General features: G+C 37.7%; 1 protein-coding gene across 1 annotated transcript in view; it reads left to right on the top strand.

Annotated features, from left to right (window-relative positions):
• The window catches only part of DDX4 (DEAD-box helicase 4), a 36947-nt gene that overhangs the window by 14896 nt on the left and 8402 nt on the right, over window positions 1–13649 (top strand). Inside the window, exons 6-13 of the mRNA XM_075739771.1 lie at window positions 1497–1583; window positions 1907–1990; window positions 4894–4935; window positions 6182–6324; window positions 7563–7715; window positions 9245–9399; window positions 11350–11479; window positions 12547–12713. Coding sequence (XP_075595886.1) covers window positions 1497–1583; window positions 1907–1990; window positions 4894–4935; window positions 6182–6324; window positions 7563–7715; window positions 9245–9399; window positions 11350–11479; window positions 12547–12713 — 961 coding nt within the window. The remainder of the gene's footprint in view (window positions 1–1496; window positions 1584–1906; window positions 1991–4893; window positions 4936–6181; window positions 6325–7562; window positions 7716–9244; window positions 9400–11349; window positions 11480–12546; window positions 12714–13649) is intronic.

Genomic DNA, 13649 nt, shown 5'->3' with positions numbered 1-13649 from the left:
CAGCTGAATGTATTCACATATATGCCATGTGAGGGAGTATACCAGTGGTATTCTGTGGAAGACCTGAAAACTTTCTTTAGTACCATAAAGCAGTATTGAATTGCTGTCCTCTTCCTGCTTATAATGGTGAGTGCCACTCTTGTATGCAGTGCACATTGGAGAGGTTAGTAATTGGCAGTACTGCTGCATATACTTCTACCAGGTGCTTTCAGAAGCATAGTGGGCAGTGGAAGCTACTGTCACATACTATCTGTCTAGATAGTTCTATGACTGTAATTGGGACTGGTTATGAAAAGGAAAGATGGAAACTGTAGTCCTGGTTTGGGCACGTTAAAAGTTCTGACCTGCAGAACAGCTGTGGAGCCACTTGAAGTTGTTACGTTTATTCTTTAAAAAAAATTCACACCATTTCTGTATCTCTTGGAGTGATGTCTATTGATGCCATGGTAGGGGAATGCTAGACTTGTTTGGTTAAGCAGGCAGCAACACTTTAGTAGTGCTGTGGAATGACGATGGACAGTTCTGCTGTAGTCTCTGGCAATTGCAAAGTAACTCACAAGGTGTATTTAAGGTCTGTACTAGTTATGGGTGTTTATCTAGACTGTTTTTTGCATGTGAGCTTTTAAGATGTGATTTTTTTTCTTTTTAATTTGAAAAAAAATTACGTGTAAATTGCTATGCATTCAGCGTTGGTGGAGAAGGAGCTACAGATGCTGTGGTTGAAGAACTTCTAGGTTTCATTTAGAAGGTGATGCTGTTCGTCATTACAAGATGATAGAACAGGTGTTCAGTTGAAGAGTAAAGACTAAGGAGTAAATGTCAATATAAGTTGACTGCTGGGATCTTAGACAACACCTAAAACTGCCCAATCTAAAATGGGAAATACCTTGTTTATGCATGTGGCTGTTTACTTCCCCTCCCTCCCCATCAGAAGAGTGACTAGGGAAAGGGGTTAGAAATAAATACACTAAATACGTGGCACTGCCTGTCCCAAGCAACTGAATAAGCAATTCTAAGTAATAAAAAAACCAGAAACTGATTGATCTGAAGGCAGGTTTTCAAATCCTCGTTCCACAGGACAGAACAATTGCAATACTATCTCACTGTACTGGTTATGAAAACTGAGAAGGTACAAATGCTGTCAGTTGTCCTGCGACTGAACCAGGGGACTGAATTGATCTGCATCATAACCAAAGAGTTGAAAGTTGGAAGCTTTTATAGCATGTATAAGTGTAGTGTCAAATACTTCAAGACTTAATATTTGACTTAGTTCTTGCAGGAAGCAGTAACACAGGAGAGCTTCTTGTCATACTTTTTGGCAAAAAATATTTCTTCTCTTCATTATTTCATATGTTTAGGCCAATTACTTAGTTTTATTGTACTTTTTATCTGAATTTATAAAATAAGGACTGCGAAGAGTAATTGCCAAATGAAAGGCACTTGATCTACACGTTGAAAATTGGGCAAACTAAGCTCTGTGCTGTGCTGTACTGCAGGTTTTCAAGAAAAGAAAGTTGTAGAAGATTCTAGTACACAAAATAGAGGTTTTAAAGAATTTCCTGGTGGCTTTGGACGAAGTGAGAGTAAGTTTTTTTTTTTATATTGACTGGTTTGTGTGGGAACAACATATATTTGATCATTCTTCCTGGGTTTGCTTGCTCCTGGAGAACTACAAGTACAAAGGTGAAAGTTCTGAAATAGCTTCTGTTATTCAGCCATGTTGTGAAACATGAATGGTGCCTTTGAGAAATAGTATCACTGGGAATAATACAACATAGGCTGGAGTTACAAAGGATCTTTTGGGGCTGTTGCACTGGAGAGATAGAGTAAATAGTATTAGCTTTAAGCATAGTATTTCATTATACTAATTTTAGACACAATATCCACTACACTGTATTACTTACAGGTATTAAAGATGAGCAAAGAGACAGACCTCAGTCTGGCATTTTTCTTGGCTCTAGAGGAAGAGGAGCATTTGGAGGTTGTGCAGGTGAGACTTTTTAGTAGGGTGGTGAACCTTTCAGATTTCCTCATTGCTGATTTGTGACAATGCAATACCTTCTTAGCTTTGCTAAATGTTGTCACTGTGATTGCTTTCCCTGTCTGAATTAAGAACCTACTGCAAATGTTAGATAGCTTGCACGCCCAGACAAGACATGTTTGTAACTTGGATGTATTTTAGTAATTGGATTTTCAAAGCTGTTGTCTTCCATATTTTTTTTTTCTTGGTCCCGCTGCTGCTGGGTCAATTAGTGCACAGTGAAGCAGAGGTGCTAACCCCAAAATTCAAAGCAAGCCTTTGAGAACTTGCTCAGTTTTGAAGTAGTCACTCTAGACTTTTTCACCACCCCACCCCCAATAAAGGGAAGTACTGTTTTAGGTTGTCCAGGCTGACAGGTAAGGTTTGTAGCTCTGAGAGGCCAGGTCTTCCTTATGACTTTACTCTAATGTTGTTTTGGGGTTTTTTTTTGCTGTCTCCAAAGGATCTTTCCCTCATGGTCCTACCTTCCTTTGCCATCAATGCTACTGTAACTTGTAACCTATGTTTTGTGCTACCTAGAGCGTAGTAATCTATGACTCACAAAAGTTTCATAATTCAAATTAGAAATACCATTAAACTAGTGTAATGGGTAGTGGATGGCTGATACTATCAGTTTTGTATGATACTGGGAAAAGAATTTTTCACTGTAGAAAATATACAAGGATTCGTATGTGTTTTCAGAAGTGCTCCTTAATATCCAAAGAACAATTAATTTGCCTCTATCTGACATAGTTTAAACTAAGATTTTCAGATTTTTCGTTTTTACAGTTCAAGTAATGGCTTCCGGAAGCTTAAGTGTTTATAGAGGCAACATGCTAATACTCATAGGGGACATAACTGTATTCTTAACACAGAATAGTCATTCATTTTTTCATGACCATTGTACAAAACATTAGTAAGTAAAGACTTATGGATATTGGTAGGCAACAGTTGCACTAGTCTGTATAGAGCTTCATGTGGAGAGTTAATTCTTCATAAAGAGCGATTTGTTGCATGGGAAGTATGTGCTTTTATAGTAAGACAATGTGTCTGAGTCTAGTGAAGGAACAGGGTAAACCCTGCTAGGCTGTTTCGCCGCTTCTATCTCAGTAGCGGTCACATCACTCTTGTTAAGAGTTTGTAGAGGTAATGAAGTTTGAGCTGTGCTGGCTTTTCTTAAAACGGCTATGCTTTTTGCAATTAGACATACTGTGTAAGCATATTGTATCTTCTGATGGAAAAATGAGTGTTTAAAAGCAAATACACACTGTATATTGCTTCTTTGCTTGGATTCTCTGTCACCATCTCAATGAAGCTATGGTTTTGCGGAGTTGCTTAAGACTATTGCTACTGAACAGAGCATTCCTGATCCATGTCACAGTGCTGGCTGCCTCTTTAGAACTGGTATTTATGTTTTGAGTTAATAATATGGTTTCGTTGAGAATGAGCAATCAGATTAACATGTTGCCCCAATGCTATTATTTTGTGCTTGCACTGCTGCAGTGAGGAAGAATGTAGATGAGGGAGAGTGAGGGAGATATTGCAGGATCACTGTGCTTCTGTGGTACCAGTCTTAAATTGTCAGTCTCACAGTATGATTTTTATGAATGGTCTGAGCCGTGCATTTGAGTAGAGAACCTAGTAACAGCTTTTGTTGTCATCTTTCCTCTTCACTCAGTCTTATATCCTTTATCTACATCTCTAGCCTCCTTTCTTTTCCAGAGAGACCTTATATTGAAGGACCTTTTTTACCCTTCTTTGAAATCAGCAACACAACATCCTGCACAGAGTAGCTAGAGGCTACCGGTTAGGTTTAAGACTGTTTCTATTTTGTGTATGGTAAGAGTAAGGACTTAAAATGGATTCTGGAAACACTGCTGTTAATAGCTTAGTCTTAATACAGTTTTTACGTATGTAAAACATGTGGTACTTCCTCACTCTTAAGAAAAATGGCGTTGTTTTTCAAGTGATAATGAGAGCAATACACACAATACGTGGATGTTAAGGTCAGAACTTTCATGAAGTGGACGTTATAAATGTATGGCTGTTGAAATAACAGGATAATTTTCTCTTCTGATTAAAATTGTCTTCTAACTCTTGAAAAATCACTGTGATGACACAGAAGTTCATGGCAATGGCTCTTTAGTTATTTAGTAGTTGGTTATATAGCGTAGAACAGGTATCTGGATTTTGTGGAAAGGTTGAATGATTCTTAAAACCAAGATGCTGTAACTGTAAACAGTATGAATTTCTCATTAGTCACAATATTTTGTTCATGTGTTTTTAGGGGAAAAACCTCACTTAAGGGGTAACAAAACAAAGTTATAAAACTGACATTTCTTTAGCATTTTAATTTCTTGTTACAGGTGTTTTTTTTGCTCATTATTCACTTAAGATGAATCTGGACAACAGTATCTGCCTTTGTAAAGCATATGCTGGATTTAGGAGGGATCATTCCATCTTTAAAGATACAATTTGCTTTATCTAGACATCTTGTGATGGTTATTTCATGATCTGGGATGATTGCAATTGATTTGATGATAGGGGACTTACGACAAGTCAAGTGAGGATCAGATCTGGTTTGTGAAGTCCCTCAGCAAGATGCTGTGTTTAATTCCTTCGCAAGGTTGTGCTAAGCTCAGTGTTCTGACATCCTCTTTTTTTCCCTTTAAAAGGCAAATATGGAGCCTTTGTCTTGTGGCTTTTTGTAACTAAGCTTTCATTGTTTACCTAAATATTTCTACGCATTCTACCAACCATATCAGGACCCACTGCTGAATTTTCTAAGTGCCTCTAGGAATTTTTCATTAAGGTTCTTGTTTAGATTTTCTCTCAGTTGAGCCTTTTTAACTTTGGAATGCTTTCTTTAACAGAAGTTTACAAAGAATGCAATGAAGAAATAGGTTCTGAAAGAGGTAAGTAGGTTCTTCACAATTAACATGCCAGTTTTAATTGGCTGTTATCTCAAGGACCATTCTCTTTTTTAAAGTTGCTGGAAGTAATTGGGTAAAAAAAGGAGTAATTGCATAACCATCTAAAAACTGTTCATATAACAGAGGTGGCCATGCAAATACTGTTAAACTCAGTATGTTTAAAACTTGTTCGTCTTTAAATTACCTGGCAACACTGTGATTGTTCTCACCTAAATAAAGGCTAACTTTTTTGAATGGACTGGTGTAGAATTCCTCTGTTGCTGGCTATTTCTTTTTAATGGTAAAGCTTACCTACTTGAGACAGGAGTTAAGAGAACTTAATTGGCAATAGTGTAGGCATCTGAGTGATTATATTCATTAAAACAAGCCATGAAGGAACAGTAGATTCTCAGTTTCAGATGCTACAGCATCTGCATGCTATTTCTGGAAAATGGGCTTGATGTGTTTCACTGAGTGCAAGTCAGTAAATATAATTTCATGATTTGTATGTGCAAGAGACGAGGCTGAAATGTATGATGAACAATGACTTTCTGACATATATTGAAAGTGTCAGTTGGGACAGTCTTTCAGAGTGTTTACTTACGTGCAGTGTTTTTTGCATATTACTTTAGCCTTATTTTGACTTTCTTTTATTCTTGAAATACAAAAAGACAAATAATGAACTCCGACTTTGGTATGAGTAATTTTGGTTCCTGATCCTTCCTCATGTGAGGTCCCTGTGAAATGGCTTCTGCTGCTAACATTTTGCTGAGCATCAAATAATTAATTTTATATCTCTGAGTTTTATGAGTTTGAAAAATACCTCAAGGAATACAGAACTATAAACATACTGCCATAAACAGATCAATTTTTTCATAAGAGCATTGTTGTTGAATAGAATAATTTATAGTGTAAAGAGTTTTTGTGGTAGAATTGGTTTTTGCCTGGTGGTGAAGTTAGAGCCTAATTTAATTTTTGTGAGGAGCTCTTCAAAATAAGGTCCTTGAGCAAATGTGAGACGAGAATGCTTTACAAAAGTCTGACTTTGTTTGTAAGTGAGTTCTAGGTCTAGTAGTATAAAACTAAGTTCTAACAGAATTCACTTAGGAAATTTCTTGCCTTCCTGGAAAGTTGAGAGAAGTCTAAAAGATGTCCCACTGAACTTAACTTAAATAGCTCCATAATTAAAATAGTTTTAGTTTAAGTTTGCTTTATATTATTCATGAACTTGAGTGGTTGTATTCTGAAGGTCCGAAGGTGACTTACGTGCCCCCTCCTCCACCTGATGATGAGCAAGCCATCTTCGCACGTTATCAGACAGGAATTAATTTTGACAAGTATGATGAAAATGTTGTCGAAGTGTCAGGACTTGACCCTCCAGCACCATTACTGGTTAGTGAACTCATTAATCTCAGGGTTTATGTTGAGCATGATCCTGCAAGGATGTATTCTGAGTCTAGTATTGACTGCTAATGAAAATATTAATCATAGAATGGTTTGGATTGGAAAAGACCTCAAAGATCATGTAGTTCCAACCACTCTGCCACGGGCAGGGACACCCTCACTAGATCATGTTGCCCAAAGCCCCATCCAACCTGGCCTTGAACACTTCCAGAGATGGGGCCTCCACAACCTCTCTGGGCAACCCGTTCCAGTGCCTCACAATAAATAAAGCTTTTGAGTCTTGCAGACAATACTACATTGGAAGGAGATGCTGCCCCCTTGAAAGATAGAAATTGAATTCCAAATTACATTGGCAAACTACAGAAGGGGCCCAGAGAAAGTAATACTGGATGGATGGGAAGTATTGTCCTTAAATTGCAGAAAAATACCAGTTTAGATCTTGAAAGACCTTTGGCAGCAGTTTCTGGGAAGGCTGGTAGAGTCATCTTGTTGAATCTTGTTACTGGGAGATCTTTAACAGTGTAAATGAACACCTGTTTTCGTTTGGCCAGAGAGGTGTTTTTGAAATAACTTCTAGCCATGTTTTCTGTGGCTGCAGTTTATTGTTTAATATATAACTTTGCTTCTATTCCATTCCAGGTGGCTAGTATTTTTTTTTTTTTAAAAGCACTTCTTAGGGAGAAGAATGGCGAAGAAGGGTGGAGGGTGTAGTAGCAGCCATGTTGAAGTGAAGATGCAGAGGTTTTTTTCCCCCATCCATCTTCTGAAAGGTTTTCTCACTGAAGTTAAATTGATTTTGTTATCTGTGATGCTTTTTGGTCCTGAATAGGGATATTGCTTTAGCTCCTCTTACTAGTTTTAGCGCAGAGACTCTGTATTTCACATATGAAATGAAACTGAGGAGTTTTAGTTTCTTTTCATAGCATGCCATGATGTGAGTTTACCTCCTTGTATCCAGATGTATGGCTTCTGAGCAGTTTTCTCTCAAAGCTAGTAAGAGCAGCTGAAGCCTTCACTGTCCTACAAACTACTTGAATGGCATGAGCAAGTTGAAGAAACTTTTGGGGCTTTTACCTTTAGGAACCGTGGCAATCTAGATGACTGGTGAGACTCCCTCAAAACTTAATACTTTTTAGTGTTTGGATGTCTGTATCCTGTGGTAAGCATCTTAGTTTTTAAACTTTCAACTTCTATGATTGTGTATTGTTAATCTTTTACTCTTACAGGCTTTTGAAGAAGCTAACCTCTCTCAGACTTTAAACATGAATATTGCTAAAGCTGGATACTCGAAACTTACTCCAGTGCAGAAGTACAGCATTCCTATTATACTGGCAGGACGGGATTTAATGGCATGTGCCCAGACAGGATCAGGAAAAACTGTAAGTATTTTGTGTAGTATTCATACTGCTGGAAGTGTGTGACCTTGAACTTTGAGGAAATTGACGTTACACTAGATGCTTCACGTCTTGTTGTCTAATGATTTGATATGCACTGCAATGACAGGTGTACTATTAAGCACAGATATGAATGATGGATAGGTTGTTGCATTTTTGGGCTTAATTTCTTTTTAATTTCAGTGAACTAGTGTCTTAAAACAGCGTCTTCAGGGTTCCAGATACAGGTTCAGAAGTATGGGCAGTCATAGAAACTGCTGATGAGAGAAAAAAACCTCAGTGGTTGAAAGCTGGTGTTTCCCTCTGTGTTGTGTGGGTGTTTGTGTTGGTGATTCTGCCCCTCTGCTCTCATGAGACCCCCACCTGGAGTACTGCATCCAGCTCTGGGGTCCCCAGCACAGGAAAGACATGGAGCTGTTGGAGCCACAAAGATGATGAGAGGGCTGGAGCACCTCCGCTATGAGGACAGGCTGAGAGTGTTGGGGTTGTTCAGTCTGGACAAGACAAGGCTCCGGGGAGATCTGATTGCAGCCTTCCATTACCTAAAGGGGCCTGTAGGAAAGCTGGAGAGGGACTGTTTACAAGGGCATGGAGTAATAGGACAAGGAGTAACAGCCTTAAGCTGAAGCAGGGCAGATTTAGATTAGATGTTAGGAAGAAATTCTTTACAGTGAGGGTGGTGGGGCACTGGAACAGGTTGCCCAGAGAGGTTGTGGAGGCCCCATCCCTGGAAGTGTTCAAGGCCAGGTTGGATGAGGCTTTGGGCAATGTGGTCTAGTGGAGGGTGTCCCTGCCCATGGCAGGGGGGTTGGAACTAGATGATCTTTAAGGTCCCTTCCAACCCTAACCATTCTATGATTTGGATATTAAGTATAGCTTTTTGCTGTTAAGGATAGTGTGGAATTCTAGCTGTGTTTTGTGGCTTATTAGTTACTTGTTTTGAAAACACTCTTCTGTTTGCAGAGGGGGAAATGTCCAAAGCTTATGCTACAAATATTCAGAATGCTTTTGAGACTGCTGTACAGATTCTGTTTTGAGGGTAACTAGTCTTACATGGAAGTAAGAGTTCTGGTACAGCAGTGTTGCAAACTGATCTGTTCTGCTAGTTTGGAGAATGGTGATACATGGTTACCATACAAATTACTAATGATAATGTAAAGCTTGTAAGTAAATGTTAAGGAGAGTTTTTGATCCTGGGGTACATAATTATCAATGTATGTCAGCATGATGTGTGGAACTGCCTGAAGAACCCGGAATTTAGCTAGTCCGTGACTATGTTCCTGCATTATTAGACTCTTAAAGTCCAAGGAGATACTTTCATGCTTCTTAAACAAGGAGAAATAAGCTTAAATCTTCTGTAGTGCATTCAAGGTAATCCTTTTGCAGTCTGATTTCCTTGAAGTTGATACTGCGCTGTATCATTCTAGCATTAAGATTGGTATGCAGCTTTTACTGTGATTGATGAAAGCTTTAAGGATAAACAACATAAATACTGATGCTTTTTTTTTTTTAAGGCAGCCTTTCTTCTACCAATTGTGGCCCACATGATGAGAGATGGCGTAACTGCCAGTAGCTTTAAAGAGCAGCAGGAACCAGAATGTATTATTGTTGCCCCAACTAGAGAACTGATAAATCAGATCTTCCTAGAAGCGAGGAAATTTGTGTATGGGTAAGCTTTTACACTGTTGCCTGGTATTGATTATTACTTTGTCTGAATCAGTAGTGCTTAATGTTTTTCATGAATACTTTCAAAAAATTTTCTGTGCCAATCGAATGACTAAACCCACTTGAATTTAGATGGTAATACTAGCTAGCAGGTTTATAACTATATGACTAGGGATTTAAACTCCTAATCTTCCTGATGTAGGTGGGAGTGGAGGGAAGAAGCTTACTGTAGCTTGAAGAGAAGATAAGTACTAAACTTTTGTCACATCATGTATACGGATGAGAAAAATAGAATTTCTTAAATGAAGTAACTTAAATTTAGCTTGCTTTACGTGATTTGTACTTGCTTTTATTTTCCTCTTGACAAAAATAGAAGTATATGTTAGGGAATTTTAGTTAACTTCCAGTGATAACTTCTAATAACCTTGTACTTCCAAGTGTTTCTGGTCTTGGACAGAAATTTCACGGCTCAAGCAAGCTCTTGTCACTCCTTCTTCAAAACAGAACAAAAGGTCTAAATTTGTCATTCAGCCCTTGGATATTGCATGAGAGTACATTTGTACTAGTTTGCCAGTGATCTTTCTTCTGCTAAGTGGTAGGTTTCACCAGTGCACAGGAAGAGAATTAAACCTATTGTCTGTAATGGCTTGTTAGTATTAGGAGGTGGAATGAAGAACATCATCAGTGCAAAATCTGGTGGGCTAAACTAGACTTGTTTTTGCTTATTGGAGCGAACTTGCGCTTGGAGGCTGTCTCTGCCTTTGGGAAGTACCATCATATTTGCATCTCTGCTTACTAAGCGTGTTCTTAATCTCTAAAACTGTTCTAATTGTGTAGCTAGTTCAATTAATTATACTATTTTAAACTAGGTACAGATAACTTAACAATAAAATATCTTTGGGATTTAAAAAGTTTCTGTTACAGCTACCCTGCAGTAAAAGCAATATAACCTACGTTTGCAGGGCAGTTAAGAATATCATGGTGTGAATCTGTTGCATCTAAAGAATTGCATTCATATTGCTCAGTTCAGATTCATGATATTCTTAAGTTTATTGCTTTAGTTCACAAATAGGAATATGAAATATGTGTATTAATTGATAGTGGATAAGTGTTGAAATGTGGTAAGTCCCACCTGTTTCTATTCTTGACTAAAGCTTTCTGAAAAGTTCCAGTTAAACCTGGTAAAAATTTACCAGGTTTGTCTGATTCATTGTTGTTGCATATGAAGCTGAATTAGTATCTTCAAGAATAGATAGTTTGAATTTGAATATGAAGATATTGATTGCATGCATGTAAAAGCCTTAGCAGGAGGTTATAAAGATACGCTTGTAAACTTGCTCTTCAGCTGCCTAAGGTAGTTCTTGCCTGTGGAGGTGGTTTTCTACAGGAGAACTGACATAGTTCTGCTTGGTAGATCTAACCAAAAACCTTAGTAGGAAGAACACTAAGTAGTTCAGTGTTTTAATGGGTTTGCAGTCTAATGCTTGAGTGGCACACTGCATGGCCAGTGTTACTAGTTGCTTTACAAAGATTCACCTGTGTGTCTTTTTTTTTTTTTTACTGTCCTTTTGAGGTGTGGAAAGATAACTTCTGAAGCTCTAAGGGCATTTATTTGGTTGTTCTGCTTTTTCTAACTGTGTGCTGTAATAGGGGACAATGTCTAATGCGATTTCAGTAACTCTCAGTTGAAGGAAGAGGGAAGAATGCAGGTGAAATGTTCTTTCCAAATTAGCCACCTGTGCAGCTTCTCTTATGTAGTATGAATGGGAACTTTGAGCTTACAGTGAGTTTCTGGTCTTGGGTCCTGCTTTTGCTTGTAAGTTGTACTGTATGGTGGAGGAATTGAACCACTCTAAGCTGGTTTATGGTAGATCTGATGATTTTTAATGTATTTTCATGAAACAATACTATTTGCTTACTTACATAATTAATCCAATTTTTTTCTAAATAATAGAACTTGTATAAGGCCTGTTGTGATTTATGGAGGTACACAAACAGGCCATTCAATTCGTCAGGTAATGCAAGGCTGTAATATACTCTGTGCCACTCCAGGAAGGCTTCTAGACATCATTGGAAGAGAGAAGGTAAGGTCTTAAAACTTAATCTGAATTCCCTAAACACCCTTAGCTTTACATGCTGGTTTTCATTCTTCAGATTCAATAGAAATAAAGATAAAAGCCATGAAAACTAGTCAGTATGCTGCCTTTGTACAGGCACTTAAAACACAAATGAGTTTTTTTGGGGAATATCTAAATAACATGAGGTTTTTGAAAGAGTAGTGTGAGTCCAGATGTCTTTGGTCCGTTTCAGCACCCATTGGAAAATATCAGTCTAAATCAAACTGGCTGCATTGTTCTTGGCAATTAAATTTTATAGTTTAAATATATGCAACACCCTCTCTTGGTTCTTGTGGAAAATTCCATACCAGATTTTCACTTGATGTCGTGTTTGTTTTGCTGTAATAGCTTTTATTTGTCTTGAACTTTGCTAATATTAATTCTTGGAATCTTTTAATACTGATTAAATTCAAAATATAAAAAACTCCAGATGTAATATTGTATTTGAATTTTTATTTTTCCAGCCATTATAAATTCAAATTGAAATTGCTACATATTATAATGGTGCCTCAGTGATGTTGCACTGGACAAATGGAGTTTGGAAAAACACTTCTTGGTAATAAACTGGAGATTAGTTTTCTGTGGTTGTCAAGCTTGTAGTCACAATGATAGTCTTGGTCAGCAATGGTGAAGTTGTAATGTCCTTAATAATGCTTTCTGACATAATTTTTTTCAGAGCAAGGAGTTTTTTGAGAATGCATGAGGGTTATATGAGAGAACTTTTCTAAAACTCAGACATAATTTCAAAATAGTTATGCTGAATAATAGTTGATCTATAAGCTCCATCTTGGTTTACATTACTGAACGAAGTTCTGAAGCACTTCAGTGTACGCATACTACTAAAATTAGTGCAGATTAAAAAGTTAAAAAAAGGTTGTGATGCAGAGAAAACATAATGCACCTAGGCTTTTATTTGTGAATAATTAACTTCTACTAGAAATAAATAAAAAGTAGATTTTTGACAGTTAGGACATTCTATAAGTATATACTGTCAGTGAACTAATACAGTTTTTCTTTCACTGAAATACTTGCAGATTGGTTTGCACAATGTGAAATACTTGGTGCTAGATGAAGCAGACCGCATGCTTGATATGGGGTTTGGGTTAGATATGAAGAAGCTGATTTCTTATCCAAGCATGCCACCAAAAGACAAACGTCAAACACTAATGTTTAGTGCTACTTTTCCTGAAGAAGTTCAGAGGTAGGTAAAAACGGATATGTGTGTGTGTATATATATGTGAAGATGTACTTGTATAGAGCTAAATGGCTGAAGAGTTAAGAGCATTCCTTATGTTTAAAAGCTTATATTCTAGAAGATAGTGAAAAACTAGGATATGAACGTTCCTTGCTGAAGACTTTCCTTTTTTTTTTCAGCAACAGAACTCCTAGTAATTTGCATAGATAAACTGCTTAATTTAGGTGGGGACTCCAAAGCAACTTAGGAAGTTTATCTAAGACTTTTAAATTCCTCTTCTGTGGAAGTCCTCATACTGCCTCTGTTTATTTCTTGTCCCTCTTCCACCAGATCTGTGCAAGCTCAAAACCAGTGATCTAGCTGTTTCACGAGCAGCACTGGTAGTGCTGTGTTTGGGACCAGGACATAATATAACCAGACATCCCAATTACTGCTCAAGTCACCAGCCTTTCTGATATACAATTCTTATTTGCATGCTATTTGTTTTTCGGTAGTTTTAAAGCTTCCACAAATGGGTTTGTGGTGTATCTTACAGCTCTACTACTCACTACTCCTAAAGTTCCACTTTCCAGACTCTGAAAGAACAGTGTTCAACAGATAGTAGTGGGGTTGCTGAGCCTGGGAGTAACAGAACAAAACATCCCATTCCCTGTAGGTGAATGGAAATTATTCAGTATTTCCACTTTTGAAGAGAAATGCATCTGAATACTCACTTGTAAATCAGAGGAGTTTCCATTTCAGTTGGAGTAATTGACGTAATCTTGGTGGCTTTTGTGGTAGGGATGCTGTTGTGACAGTATCACTAAAAAATACCAGTAAGCATACTACCTTATTACAGTTTGAGAGCGTGTAAACGGATCATAGCATTGCGATGAAATATGTTTGTGTAGTGAGTCAAATCCTGACAACTGTCGTCGGGCCTTTCAGGCTTTTTGAAGATTG

This window comes from Balearica regulorum, chromosome Z (genome assembly GCF_011004875.1).
Source record: "Balearica regulorum gibbericeps isolate bBalReg1 chromosome Z, bBalReg1.pri, whole genome shotgun sequence".
NCBI lineage: Eukaryota > Metazoa > Chordata > Aves > Gruiformes > Gruidae > Balearica > Balearica regulorum.
This window is presented reverse-complemented; position numbering and strand designations above follow the sequence as displayed.